This window comes from Osmerus mordax, chromosome 11 (assembly GCF_038355195.1).
Source record: "Osmerus mordax isolate fOsmMor3 chromosome 11, fOsmMor3.pri, whole genome shotgun sequence".
NCBI lineage: Eukaryota > Metazoa > Chordata > Actinopteri > Osmeriformes > Osmeridae > Osmerus > Osmerus mordax.
In genome coordinates, this window is record NC_090060.1 from 4,382,052 (window position 1) to 4,397,572 (window position 15,521).

At 49.6% G+C, this 15,521-nt stretch overlaps 1 protein-coding gene across 3 annotated transcripts in view; it reads left to right on the forward strand.

Moving 5' to 3' along the window:
- The window catches only part of gramd1bb (GRAM domain containing 1Bb), a 61,337-nt gene that overhangs the window by 27,607 nt on the left and 18,209 nt on the right, over nt 1–15,521 (forward strand). For all 3 annotated transcript variants that reach the window (XM_067246006.1, XM_067246005.1, XM_067246004.1), the window contains one exon: nt 13,460–13,670. In XM_067246006.1, the coding sequence (XP_067102107.1) occupies nt 13,460–13,670 (211 nt within the window). The remainder of the gene's footprint in view (nt 1–13,459; nt 13,671–15,521) is intronic.

The following is a 15,521-nucleotide window of genomic DNA, read 5'->3' on the forward strand; positions in this document are numbered from 1 at the left end:
CCCCTCATCCTCCTCTCATTCCCTGCCCTCGTTTACTTTCACTAAACTGTGAACTCTCGGTGCAGGGCTTGCTGCACGTTTACGCACACAACATGTTGTTGCGTTTTTTTTTGTGGAACGTGGGGACATTGTATACCTGACTGGAGCTTAGCCAGCACCGAGAGGCCTGCCGGACACAGGCCCAACCCTGTCCCTGCACCCCCAACACAACAAGTGTTTACTGTCTTCCATGGACGTGACTCGTCTGGCTGTTAGTTTGCACGTTGTTGCGTTGCAGCTTTTCAACATGCCGTGATGATTGGATGCGTTAGTCTGGCAATGCTTCTCCGCGTTTCGCCGGGAACGCGACGTGAGTGAAAAGCGAGAGGAGAACGAGGACGAACGAGCACATCTGGTCTTCCCGTGTGCCTAGCTTGTACGGCGAAGCTCTCCACGCGATGACGAGCCGTGGCCCAGATCGACTTCCGCTGCAATCGAACGTTGTATCTGCTCGTGTCATTTGCTGTTTTGCTGTAACTAATGGTGATGACATGGCTGACAACGGTGAGAGGCACACAGAAGGGACTGTGGGAAGGGTCTTTCTGTGCACGACTTGGTAGGAGCCGCTCGCAAGGCTGCAGGTGACGGGAACAAACGAGCGCAGGCTGTGATGCATGGGAACGACCCTTAGGGACGACACCAACAGTCCCAGCCCTAGATCCCTCATTACTGGTTTTCATCCAGTCTCTCTCTCTCTCTCTCTCTCTCTCTCTCTCTCTCTCTCTCTCTCTCGCTCACGTTCTCTCTCTCTCTGTTTTCTCTCTCTCTCTTTCTCTCTCTCACTCTCTTTTCTTTCTCTCTCTCCCCCGCCCTCCTCTCTCTCTCTCTCTCTCCCTCCCCCTCTCTCTCTTTTTATCGCTCTTCTTTGGCTCTCTCCCCCGCCCTCCTCTCTCTCTCTGTCCCCCTCTCTCTCTTTTTATCGCTCTTCTTTGGCTCTCTCCCCCCGCCCCCTCTCTCCCTCTCTCACGCAGGCAAAGCCCTCCGGCCTCCTGGTCATTCAATCAGTCAATATCTCAACCACTTAATCAGAGAGTATACACCAGGGCCTTATAGACAACGGGTCACCGCTGCATACTAAACACATCACATCCATTATGTGTGTATGCGTATGCATGCTTGTGTATTCTTGTGTGTATGTATGATTGCCCGCTTGTGTGTGTGTGTGCTGAATGCTTGTGTGTGTGTGTGTGTGTGTGTGTGATTGCTTGCATTTACAGATTATCTGTACTTACAAAAGACCTGGCTCGTATCATCAGTGATATCAGTGGGCCTAAGCCCGCTGTTCCTGTTCACACACGAGCATATGGTGTGTATCTAGATGTAGCTTGAGCTTTGTGTCTATGTATGTATGTATGTATGTATGTATTTATTTATACAATTTAAAAACTACAATTCAGGTTGTGTTCAATTGTTCTCCCTGAGCGGTTAGCGTGATTGTGATTTTATCCTGGCTGTTTGAATCACTGATGAGTTGTTTATGTAACAGGTTAGTTTGTGCCGGTGATACGCATGAGGTATGATTATGCTTGATATTTAAGATAGATATCTACCACTGTCGGTATAAACACCAGGTGATGTTGCTAATGAATGATGAATGATGAGCTGAATGGTGGGATGGTGAGCCGGAGTCGCAGAGAGGAGGGGAGGAGTGGCGGTGCGTGTGATTGGTCAGGATTTGGCAACGGCCCCGGAGTTGGGATGTTAGCTGTCAGAAGACCCGAGCAGCTTGGGCCGGTATGTCTGTGTCCAAGCTGCCTGATGCACCCGGGGCAGACTGTGTGTGTGTGTGTGTGCCTGTGTCTGTGTGTGCGTGTGCGCACAGACGTGTGGATGAGCACCAGGCGTCCCACAGTTGTGCCTGGAGGAAAAACGTTCCCCTCTCATGACGGAGCTCAGCTTGCCTCTCACTCGGGGCTCCCTGGGTCATGGGAGTCAGGTGGCTGAGCGGTTAGGGAGTCTGGCTGTGAATCAGAAGGTTGCTGGTTCGATTCCTGGCCGTGCAAAAATGACGTTGTGTCCTTGGGCAAGGCACTTCACCCTACTTGCCTTGGGGGGAATGTCCCTGTACTTGCTGTAAGTCGCTCTGGATAAGAGCGTCTGCTAAATGACTAAATGTAAATGTCCCTGTGACTCATCTGTCACTCTAAGTAGGGGGACTGCGGTGCTGTCCTGTATTTATGTTTTAGTCACATGAGAGCAGATCAATTGCACGTTGCTGGGAAGTCATCCCTTATTTCACACCCTTCCAGTCCCGGCCCTCCTCTTCCCAATGGCAGCTTTAGCAGCCTCCAGTCTAACACGCACACTACACACACACACACACACGCTACACGCAACAACGCACACAGCCCAGCACCACACATGCATATGCATCGAGCACAGACACACACACGCACACACTAAACACACACCCGTACACTCCAGGAACACACAACACACACACAACTACACACACATACGCCCGCCAAGGTAATGCATTATACAAGCCTCCTATGCTTGCCAGCAGGGACATGCTGCTAAGATATTTTTACCGGTACTGAACAATAGTTGCTTCCCTAGCTCCTGCACCAAGACACTGATGAATACATTACTGGGATGATAGATAAAGAAAAGCCCTTATAAATGCAATCTTTCTTTCTTGATGAATTAATCTAAAACAATACAAAGGCCCTCACCGACATGCTAGCTTACAGGGTGTAGGAGGCAAACACACACTGTCTCGTCTCTCTCTGATCCCTCCTGTTAGCAACACACACAAACCCTTCCGCAACACTATTTGTCGATAATTGGTTTGTCCTCTTGTGTTTCATGTCTTTCCGACAGCTCATTGATCTCAATGGGGATGGTGATTAATAGGCTTTCACGGGCAGTTTCGTACAGGTGGTTTAGGCTGAACCACCTTCCTCCCTCTCTGTCTCAGTCTTCATCACTGTAGTGTGAGAAGGTGTGGGCCTGGAGAACAAGCCATCCTAGATCAAGGCCCTGCCTGCCAAGACCTTATATTCCCAACATCCGACTATCTTCTGATGGGATCCAGGCCCAATGCAGGCATCAAACGCACAAGATAACCACCGGGCACACACGCGTGCGCACACACGCTCCCTTTACTCTCGGATGTTGCCTGCGCTTGCCAACATTTCAGACGAAAACTGCCCTGCTTTTCCTCTGTCTCCTTTCTCTCCCACCTTCTCTCTTTCTTTGTCTCCCCCACCCCTCTCTCTCTCTCTCTGTCTCTCTCTATGTCTCTCTCTCTCTCTCTCTATCTATGTCTCTCCTACTCTCTCTCTCTCTCTCTCTATCTATGTCTCTCCTACTCTCTCTCTCTCTATGTCTCTCTCTCTCTTATCCCTCTCCTCCTTCTTTTTTTTGTCTCTCATGCTCTCTCCCTCCCTCTCTCTTTCTCTGTTTCCCCCACCCCTTTCCTCCCTCTCTCTTTTTGTCTCTTTCTCTCTCCTCAATCAATCCCTCTTTTTCTCTCTCTCTCTCTCTCTCTCTCTCTCTCTCTCTCTCTCTCTCTCTCTCTCTCTCTCTCTCTCTCTCTCTCTCTCTCTCTCTCTCTCTCTCACCCCACCCCCCTCCTCCCTCTCTCTCCAGGGGTAAACTGCATCATCATGTCCGGAAAGCCAGGCTCTGATTCCCAGGCCTCAGCAGGGGGCTTCTAGAGAACAGAAGACTGCCGATTGTTCTCTAAGGAACTGGGCTTTGTTTTCATCCCCCCCGTCTCTCTCACTCTCTCTCTCTGTCTCTCTCGCTCTTCGTCATCAGCTCTGGTTTCTCTGCAGATCACCCTGAACGCTCGAGCCCCTGTGTTTCCCAGCATAGACAGTGATTAGATTTTCAGGAATTGTTTTCAATTTCCTAGGTAAGGCGCTGGGGGTAGAGCTGCTTTTGGCTGCAGATGAAGAGGTTGCCGGTTCAAACCCCCACAGGCCCGTCGCTTTGGACAAAAGCAAAGGATACGTCGATTCTGTGTGTTCACCATGCAACGGGCTCGGCACTTAAACACATCGGAAAAACAGCTCACAACGAGAATTATAATGAACAAAAAATGTACGTGATGAGAAGATGAGTTTTTCTCTCTCTAACGGACGTGCTCAGCTGAGTTACCGCCGTCAGCATAAGCAAGCCAGGTGGGCAGGCTGAGGGACAGAGCGGTCTGGCTGACTGACGGCATCATCAGCACGGGGAGTTCCCCCCAGCCCCCTTCACACTGGGGTCCACCCCCTTCACCATGAATGGGCCGCGAGCTGCGTTCAGAGGCGGCCTGGCGTGCGTTCGCCAGCCCATTTCTGTCTGGCTGTTGCGTAATGACCAAAAAAAGCAAACAAGCATGGTAGGGCCCCGTACGGTTGCGTTTAATGAAAGACAGCCTGAACGATAACAAGATTTTTTCCCACCAAGCGTTACAAAAGGCTCTGTCGCGAGCAAACAGTAACCTAGTGCCACTGACTCTGTTATAGACTGCCTCTGTTTACCCTCACCGCCTGCCTCCCCGTTTGGCCAAACGAGCCCTTTTGTGTTGCGTTGTTTGCGATCGCAGAGCAAGGGCTGGAAAATCCCTGTTTCCAGAAAGGTCAAGGATTTGATTTTGTCATCGGTCCGGCGATTATCGCGGTTCCCTCCACGTTTTTGTTTTTGTTCAGGCAACCAGGTGTTCCTGTTGAATGCATATTCATGCGTCCTGTCCTCTCTTATGTCATCTGAGTAACGTAGTGTAGATGTCGTCATTTCTAGTCATGTACCCCCCCTCCCTTTCGCTGATAGTTCTTCGGCGTCGAGACGCGTGGAGGAGACGCTGTCTCGATGCCGTCTGATTTCGGGGACCAGATTGCCTCACGCCTCGGGGCGCGGAGCGTCATCGGAGCCGGGTCAGAGCCCAGGCTAAGCTGCCAGCGAGACGCTCCAGAGAGGAAGCAAAAGAGCGCCGAAGCAGGCTTACCCCCCTCCCCCTTCCCCCAGCCCCGCCCCGCCGCCCAGGCAGCCCTGGCTCGGAGACCCCACTTCCGCCATGTCCCCTCTACAGATGGCAGCGCCCGCGCACCGCCGTTGCCATGTGTGCCACCGAGGGCTTTGTGTCGCTGGCAGCTTGTCTCCTCCAGCGAAATACCTCCCGCCCCCTCCCCCCCCCCCCCCCCGCTCACCCCTCCGTGACTCCCCCCCCCCCCCCCCTCCGCAGTGCCGGCCGACTCCCAAGGACTTTCCGCCTGTCCTCGAGTTTGTTTGGCTGTGTGCGTCTGTGCGTGTGTCTCTCTGTCTCTCCCTTTGTCTCACACACACAAACACTTACCCACGCACTGCCTCTTAGTTATGCTCATATGCCACAACCCCCCACACACACACACACATACGCACAAACACACACACAATGCAGTTAAAGTTCCTGAGGTATCTAACCTAGCTTCTCTCCAGCGTGGGTTCTGGTTTAAACAGTCACAGTGGGAGATGGTGCTGTGGGGGGGTGGCGAGCAGGGAGGGGGGAGGAAGGGGGGGGGGTACCACAGCGACCTGCGTTGTCGCTCAGAGTGGCCGTAGAACACACTCAGTCTCCCCCCGGCAAAGTGCACTCTAACACCCGGAAAGAGGATAACACGCCACGCGTGAGTGCCCAGCTAATGTGTCCCAACACCCAATGACAGGCTAAAGATCTTGTCTACAACTGCCAGGTATCTCTCTGTCCCTCTCCCTCCCTCTCTCTCTCCCTCTCTCTCTGTCTCTCTATCTCTCTGTCTCTCCATCTCTCCCTCCCTCTCTCTCCATCTCTCCCTCCCCTCTCTCTCTGTCTCTCCCTCTCTCTCTATCTCTCCCTCCCTCCCTCTCTCTCTGTCTCTGTCTCTCTCTCTGTCTCTCTCTCTCTCTCTCTGTCTCTGCATCCCACATCAAGTAGCGGCGTACACAAGAACTGCTTGTGTGGTCGCCATGGGAACGGCACAGTCCCCAACACAGATGAGGCACTTCCACACGGCCACGCGTCTTCCCATGGCGGTCGTTATGGCGATGGCGTGAACACAGCCACGGAGGTCATTGAACACGAGGGCAATGTTGACACAACAAAACTAGGCGGAATATGGTCGGTATAGGTAACTTAGCTTTGTGTTCACGGAGAGCACGTACAAATACCTCATACCGTCAAATCAGATGCTTTGGTCAACAACTTCATTTGGACTTGACAACAATGGCAGACCAAACGTCCAGGAAGTATGTGTCATGAGGTCAGTGAGGCTTTTGAAAGAGACTTTTCTGTGCCAGGGTGTTTAAGGTGCATGGTCAAGACTGTCTTGTTGTGGACCATAAGTCTTTGCTGTAGATATTTCCAGACCATTTCATGGGACTAGGATACACTGTGGAGAGTGTATGACTGTAGCATAACAGACATTGCTGTATGTTGCCTGTTATTATAATTAATTGGTGTCTTTTGTAAATACCAAAAGCACATTTTACTGCCATCCTAAATTCTCAGCGCAATAAAAGGTTGGGTGTTAAATATTCTGTTCCCTGAGTAAACTTATGTTGGGCACAAAATTCTACGCCGTTGACTAAGGCTTTCTTAGGTGAACTTTTCCACATGAGCTGAGACAAATCAAGTACTGTACCCAGGCAGTGCACATCACCTTAATAGGCTCTAAAATGTCAGTCAGTCAAGACTTGAACTGTGGTATTTTTAGATGTAAATCTGAATTCTGACAGAACAGCTCAAATTCAGCCTGGAAAAGAGATGGGTACAGAGTAGGACTGTCACATAAGCAGGGAAGAACTTTGGTTGAAGCCCATTGTGTTGGCTACGTGCTAAGCCAGGTATGTGCAATACATTTTACAGGTGACTGACAGGAGTGATTTCAATGCAGAATGGGTGGTGAAACAGCTTTAGCCAGCTTTTTCTCACTGAAGTGGAAAAGAGAGAACATTTGGTGGTGTTAGTGTGGTGCGTACACTCTACACTTTGAGTGGAGACATAAATGATCCTGAGCAGAGCGATGTTTTAAGTTCTGCTTTCCTCCTTTTAGCTCCATAGACTCCCATTCATTTTGCACTTGACCGCGATCACCCCCAGTGGAACTCTGGTGTAACTGCAACATAATTCGGTACAATGGGGCTTAATAGGGAGTGGATAGGCTCTGATATAACTATGGTGTTGTCATGAGCTGACATTCTGAAGGACTGGAGTGTCAATCTAAGTCTGTCAACTCTAATGCCTGAAAAGAAATGCTTTACATTTAAAAAAGCAGGCCTTCATACAGTACATACTTCTATTTTGCTATATCCCAACTTGAAAGTCAGTCTTCAAGGTGAACAAGTTGTGTGTGCGTGTGCGTGTGTGTGTGTACTTCCTAGCAAATGGTGTGGTTGGCTATGCCTGGGGGCGGTGGGGGTGATTGTATGATTTAGGAGAGGCTAGAATGTAAAGTAACCTGGATGCGGGTGATGTCAGCCCCTCCACTCATGAAAAGCCTGAATAATTGAGCAGCCAGCAGGCTCATTGCACCAGGCAGTGGCAGAATGCAAAGTGGAAACAATCTCTCTCTCTCTCACTCCGTCCTCCTCCCTCTCTAGCCCTAACCCTCTCTGTCACGGTGTCTCTCGCTCTGCCGCGCTGCCGTTTCCATCGATCCCGCTCCCGCACGCGCGCTCTGTCCTTGTGCTCGCAGCCCTCGCCTGCTCGGGTCTGTCCGCGACGCGGGCGCCGCGTCCTCGCGAAGCGGAACGGAGCTCTGCTGCATACGGCAGCTATCACTGGAGCTGGAGGATAGGGTAACTGCCCGGGGCACGGGGAACAGGACAGAGAGCGGAGGCACAGGGTGAGAAAAGGAGGTATCGTCAACTTACAGAGAGAGAGAGAGAGAGGGGGAGGGAGAGAGAGTGAGGGAGCGAGACACCGAGAGTTACTAGCCTCAGCAGGGTATCCCTGTGTAGGGAACTCTCTCTCCTCTCCTCTCTCTCTCGCGCTGCAGCCTTCTCTGTGTCTTTCCCTTCTCGTCCTCCTGGCATGCTCCGGAACTCGTCCTCCCTCCCCTTCATCCCTCCCTCGCTCGCCCCCTCCTCCTCCTCCTCCCATGCCTCCTCCACGGCTCACGCTGCTTGAATGAAGGCGCTTGGAAAGGGCTGAACGCCTTCGAGCCGCTCTCTACATGGCGACCAGGTTAGTGGGGGAAAGGGGGCGGGTGGGGGGTGGGGATGGGGGTGGGGGGTGGGGATGGGGGGCAGCCGACCGGCTGAATGGAAGCGTGCCTAGAAAGCTTGTTAGACATCCAAACGCAGGACAGCAGGACGGAGATGGGCGGCATAGATAGGATGACACGAGGGAGGGAGGGAGGAGACAGCTGTCTTTTGTCCACCCGTCCTCCCTCTGTGTCTCTCGTTCCCCCTCTGGTTTGCGTGTGTTGCCGAGGGCGACGTAATCTCGTTATTAAGAGATCAGGCTGGCAGGGGGGGGGGGGAGGGATCAGTGGCCTTAAGCCTGCTGAAGAAAATCTCCCCCCGTGTGTGTTTGCCTCCTCCTGTTCCCTCCTTCCTCCCTTCGAGTCGAGGAGAGGGAGAGAGGGAAAGGGAGAGAAGGAAAGGGAGAGAGGGAGGCCGGCTGATCCGTCGCTGATGAACGGCTCGTTGCTCCTCGCCGCCCCGGAGGACAAGGCGGTGTTTGAGTGCGTCACGGCGGCCGCCGTTGGCTGCCGTTGTCTGGAGGGATGCCATGGCGAAGCGTTGAAGGACTGTCTCTACCCGCCAGCTCGGTATGGCTCCCTCACTCTGCTCACTGGCCCCGTAAGGCTGTGGTGGTGTAGGTGCGGGTGGTGGATAGTGTCCGTGGGGGGGGGTGGAGGGGGTGGGGGGGGGGGGGGGGGGTTGGGGGGGAGGGGGGGGGGGATGTGTGTGGGTGGATACTAGGGTGTGGCTGGGTGTTTACTTTGTGGGCTTTCGGGGGGGGGGGGGGTGTTTACATGTGACGGTTGGATGTGTGTGTGTGTCTGCTTTTAGCGCGTGCTTAGCGGGGAGTGTCCATCGTGAGGCTTTCACGGGTGATTTTAGTTATACGTCTCGATGCAGAGCGAGCCGTCTGTCTGTCCTTGTGTCTCTGCGTCCACATTTGGAGTTTATTTACGTGCCTGTCCAGCCGTACAACGCCGTGCCCGTGTCTGCGCTCGCTCGCGAGCCGGCGTTGCTGCCGAGCTCGGTCCACCTCTGCCCTTTTGGACACAGCCAAGCTGAAGGTCCATTGCCAGATGGGTATTTTCCAGGGTCAGCAGAAAGCTGCCATGAAAACAAGGCCCCTTGGAAAAGCCCGGAACTCTGGGTATTGTGAAGCGGAGCGTTGCCCGCCCTGTTTGGATAGCCTGAGCCCGGAGATTTAGAGCTTATTTGGGTAAGAGAGAGAGAAAAAGACATTTGTGACAAAAGTAGCACAAGCAGCCTGTTTCTCTCACGTTGAGCATGTGGAACCCCAAGCTCTTCTAGTGCCTTCCGTCCTGCAGCTTTATAGCCGGAACTCTGTGGTCTGCTTCTGCCGTGTACAAACCACATTAGGGGCACGTTCATGCCCAGTGTCGGTGTGGCGTGTCTTCATCATGTTTGATGTCCACCCTTTCAAGTCCTTGCTCAAACTCAGTGTTTTGTTTTTGCAGATAACGTTCTGACTTCATCTCATTCATTCAACTCATCAAGGGATCCATCTCCATGTGGTTATGCAAGTTAGGCAGGATGAGGTCACGCTCCTTTATACAGTATGCAAATAAGGTCACACACCATGTTGAGTGTTACAGTGATTCAACAGGGCCAAACGTATGGCAGAGAGGATCCTTCCTCTGTTTGAGATCGGGTTCAACAGAAGACTTGAGTCGAATATATTTATGTAATGTTGAGATATATAGCCCCACGCTATGAATATTCAAACATGCTCTCTCTTGTCTTTGTTTCCATAGCAACATTTATATAGGCTGCACTTTGTTTTGAATGGAGGCATGCTTCTGTGTCTCATGTTAACATGCTGGCTGAACATGTATAGAACGATCTACAACATATTGACAACACTTTTCACCAATGGTTTTACTCGTAGTTTCTGTAAAAGCCAGTGAATTTAGATCTATGGCTCCTAAATGTGAGTAACAATCAGTAACAATGTAGCCAATTGTGTTCATTTGTTTATTTCGACCACATTTGACCATTCAGAGCCCGTTGTTTAATGTTTTTACATTTATTGGAGGAATGGTCATCCATTTAAGCCATTTAGAATATACCTTAATGTTGCTGGTCTTTTCAGGCAGTGCTTTGGTTCAACAACAGCTGTTGCAACTGTACATTGTACTGCTGTATTATTCCCACCCTTGCATGTTCCAGTCTTAATACAAGATAAACACTATTTTTAGGGATATACATAATTAAAGACCAGTAACAGTTTTATTTGTTTTCTTCTGGCAGCTTGTGAGGTTTTCACATAGGTCAGCATGTTATTACTGAAGGTAGAATGTTAGCACATACATTGCCTGTCAAAAGTTTGGAAACACCTTGTCTTTCATCGTTTTTGAGAGACACGCATGTTCATATTGTTTATATGCAACAAAATAGGTCATTTAACTGTAAGTACAAATGCACATATGTACAGATATTGGTACAAAAAGCTTAATTTTTTCCTTGTCACATGCTCATTATAACACATTATAGATGTAGGTTAAATGTCATGGTTAAATCACTCAGTCACAGACCGTGACTGAGTGATTAAGTGATTGAATTCAGTCATTAAAAACAATGAAAAACAGGTTGTGTCTCTCAGAAATTATAAAAGGCTAGGTGTTTCCAAACTTTTGACAGGCACTGTCGGTTAACATGCTCACACGTAGGTTAGTGTGTTAGCACTGAGGTTAGCATGTTAGCATATAGGTTAGCATGTTGGTGCCTGTGTGCTTAGTAGGCCATCATTTGCAGTTTGAAAAACATTGATATGCTGGCGAATTCATGTTCTCATTGTTGTGTGTTACCTAAAGAGGAGCTGTACCATGACATAAAACCATGACCATAAAAGAACTAAGATTAGTTACCATGGAGATGCAGTCACTTTCCTGTGGGGAAAAAAAGCAATATGGCATCTTATTTCCCAGCTATAGAAATTAGCCAAACATGACCATGATGTTTATGACCATAAACAAACCTCAGCTGGTGTCCCTGGGCCCATGGTCATTTAAACCATGTGGTCTGATCTAACCTGCCACTCCCACGCACCACAAGCCAAGGCCATCATGAGGTCATCAAAATAATGATGATGGGCTTATGGGAGATGTAGTCTGGGTTAGCAGCTAGCAGTTAGCCCTGTCTGCTGCTCTCGGCTCTGTCTGTCTGTCTGGCTCTGAGCGGCTGATGTAAGCCTGGTGAGACCATTAGCAACTCAGCCAGTATGTGATATGAAAGATGATGCATCCCATAGCACCACTGGAATATCAAAACCCTCTCTGGTGGCTGTGGGGAGGCTGTGTTGACGATGCGTTTTGTGGCGAGGGAGTGTTTTGTGTGTCTGGGTGTGTGCGTGCATATCTTGCTAATTGTGTATCTGTGTTTATGTATTCAGTGTCTCCTTTCAGGCAGTAATTTTTATGCGGGAGGAATTGTAATGCCACAATGCACATGTAATATTATTCACGGATACAATAACCACTAAACAGGCGTCTGTCAAGGCTTCTATATCAAACGATGCTGTGCTGTATAAACACATTACAATCATCTTACAGAAGACGCATAGGATACAAATCCTAATGTAAAGTGCAGCCACATTACTTCTTCGTATCATGTACAAGTCAGCACAAATGCTGTAGGTAAGCACATTTGCTGTGGCCTTAGCCAGATAACAGAGTTTTGGCTTTACAGAGCTTTTCCTCCTTGCAAACACACAAGTGGCCTTCACTGCTAATCACTAGGATTTAGCTGTAAGCATTTCAGGCCCTGCTGAAACAGTAGGATGGCATAAGTGCCCCTCTTCGAGGAACGCCATTGGTCGGCCATGACGTCATGACTTGCATAACGCCGTCCATGTAAAGTAGCCGGCCTGTCCGGCGTGGGGGAACACAGATCACGTGCAGGTCTTTTGTTAGGCCCACTCGTCATTGTGAGTAGCCAGGGTGTGTGTGTGTGTGTGTGTGTGCGCACGTACAGGTAGTGTAAGAAAAGGAGAGTGTCTGGTGCTGTAACACACGGGATACCGGATAGGGGCTTAGGCCTGGACTAACCCCAGAGACTCAGTGTTCCTCACTCTTCTCCCAAGCACCGCCTTTCTATCTTTGTTTTCTATCTCTATCTATGTTTCCACTCTCTCAGAAACAGCGACGAGACCAAGAGAGAGGACGAGAGTGAGGGACATGGGGAAAATGTATCCAACCAGACATACTTCCAACTAATTGCCTTCTTTAAAACAAGTTTAGTGAGTGGATTTGAGTCTGAGGTTTTTATGGATAGTTAGGATAGCTGCATTTGACTGCAGTCTGATAAAGTCAGATAAAGATTTGAAAAGAAAGAAAGAAAGAGAGAGAGAGCTATGAATATGGCACATGGCCTTGTTATCACCTCTGTAGATGTTCCTCCTTCTTTGACTCCAGCTGACGTTTCCATGGTTTCCTTCTTTAATGTTGATCATTCAATAATCAGTCATTTGGACACATCTTGCTATCAATGTCGCACCTTGAGCCATACAACAGTACACATTTATAACACTGACTTTCATTTTGTACATTACATACCATGGAAAACTAGGATTTGTCTGTCATGTTGTTCAATTCATCCATTCGGGGAGGGAACGATTACAAAATACACCTGGAGGGTCGATCAGTTGGCTTGGTGTGTGTGTGTAGGAGGGCATGACATGACATGTCATCGCCATGATTTTAGCCTCTGAACCTAGCTAGCTCGTTGGCGGCGTTGTTGCTGTTGGACCCTAGAATTAGCCTCCAGTTCCCGCTAGGCTGTGTGAAAGCGTGGCTGTTGAAGCCTATTAAGCCTGATGGAACCTGATTAGCAGAGTCCTAGGGAGGAAGTTGTGGGAAGGCTGGGGGAGGGGGGAGAGCAGTCTGTTCATTGGTGCAAGTGTCAACAAGCCTGTCGGACAGAAGCCTATTGGAATCCTTTCCGTGGCTCAAACTTAGATAAGGCGTTGACATGAATGATGTCATGTGGATGCAGTTAGCTAGCACGGCTACTGTATGGGTCACTGGAAAGGTTGCTGTTACCCTTGTCAACTGCCAACGGCCTCTTTTGCCGACCAGCACACACGAAAAGAAACACATTCATGCTGTGCAAACGTTTGTGTAGGCCATTAAAACAACGAATGTACATTTATCACATTGATGTGATATGAACGGTCTTTGTCTTTCATACTCTGTGTCTCTCTCTCTCTCTCTCTCTCTGTCTCTCACGCTCTCTCTCTGTCATGCTCTCCCTCTCTCTCCCCCACCAGCACTGCCAGTAACTCGAACAGGAGCACGCCCGCTTGCTCGCCCATCCTGCGTAAGCGCTCGCGCTCGCCCACGCCCCAGAGCCTGGAGGGTGAGACCATGGTGGAGAAGGGCTCGGACCACTCCTCTGACAAGTCCCCCTCCACCCCCGAGCAGGCGGTCCAGCGCACCTACTCCGTGCAGTCTGCGCGCAGCGGAGGAAAGAACTCCAAGGTGAGCCTCGTCGCGCAGCTCCGTCACAGGGCCCCCCACCTCCTTTTACACTCTCAACACAGGATAGGGTTCGTAGTTACAGCTCCGAGGTGAGCCTCGTCGCGCAGCTCTGTCACAGCCCCCCCCCCCCCCCCCCCCCCCCCCCTTTCCACACTCTCAACACTTCAGAACAGGAGTCTGGCATCCACTGGAGTACACTTCTCCTCCCTGGGACCATTGTAAGGATTTCCACAGCACTAACTGGTAACATGTATCATGTGACGCGTCTCATTCGAGGGATATGGGAAAAGTCCAAAAGGCAGGGCATGAACAGGAGCCAATACTTTATCCATACAGTTTGTGACAAGCAATATAGCTAGTAGGTCACTACTACTCAGACCCCGTTAGCTAGTGTTTCGGTAGTGTGTCACATAGTCATCTTAAAAACCTGGGCCTATGCGCCCCTTGAAAACTATCTTCACTGCAGACTGAACACCCTGCTTTAAAAACACACCTGAACAGTGACAGTGGAATATGAAACGTAAACAGCTTGATTTTTTACTCTTGACAATGTGTGCTCATTTAGAAAGGCCGCCTTATTAATAATAGAAGCCCGTAATATGTTATTATTAACATGTATTTGGTAAGACCGTAAACTGTCAAATGATAATACTGTAAAGTGACCAAAGCTCCAGTCCTCCAATGTGAAAAGGGCTGATGTTGATGGTTTTGTATTAGCTCTGTGCTTTTCTTTGCCATTTCATAGTGATGTTTACCCCTTCATACCCCAGCATCAGCCCTGCCATGTTATGGTACTCTAGACCCAAGAAGTTGTGTCTTACACAGCCATACAGCTTGCTGTAATAGCTGTATTGTTGGTGCTCAATAGGATCACAACCTTCAGGATCCAGGTCAGCTCTACGACAGAATTGTCTCCAGCTATTAATGTCCAGACCGCCCAGATCCAAAGTGCTCCACTCTAGGCAGGCTCGACATCCATCTACCACCCATCCCCTATCTTCTCCTCCCAGGCCTCGTCTCGAGCGGTATTGTAATGAGCAGCTTCCCCCCTCCTCCTCTCAGACCGACACATCCCTGTGGCCGTGGGCTCTCTCAGTGAGACGTGCTTCTGACCCGGAGAGGAAAGAAGCGGGTCGAGGGGTTCTAGTGGGGCTTGTCTCTGTCTCGAGGGCGCTGGGTGAAGGACGGTAGCGCCATCTTGTTTTTTCATTAGCTCGATCCAGCTTCGCCTTGACTCAAGCTGAAAATGGTCAGAGTAAAACAAAGTAAAGTAATATTCATCAGATCGAGCTGTGAAGTCATTACATGGAAGTTTTCACTAAATCCCTATATATATATATGTATATATATATATATATACATGTGTATATATACAAAATTCTAAATCAAAGATACTCAATACTTTTTTCAGTATCTTTTTCAGTTTTCAACTATCACCTTTACTTCCCAAATAGTCAACCTTTAATGCAAGTGTTAATTCAAGAGGACTGCTTAGATGTGCGATTTTCAAAGGAAAGATAGTTTTCGCAGATTATAGACATGTTTTAACAATTCGATAAGTCAGTGTGTGTATGAGGGGTTGGGCCAGAGGTTTGTCTGTGGATGTAATGATGTTGTGTACTTCCTTTAGCAGTTTATGCAGTGGCCTGCTTTTGTAATTGGTGATTGCCCTAGGCCAATAATGTTTGTGTTATCTCAATTCACAGCCATGATTTCCCCCCTTCTGTTTTCTCATTCACTAGTTGCTCACAGCTCTCCAGCCCTGTTGGTGCCAGTTAGTCCCTTCTGTGACCATTTTTGTTCTCTTTTATCCATCCTTCTCTTCATAACACGAGAGGCGCTTGCTTTTCT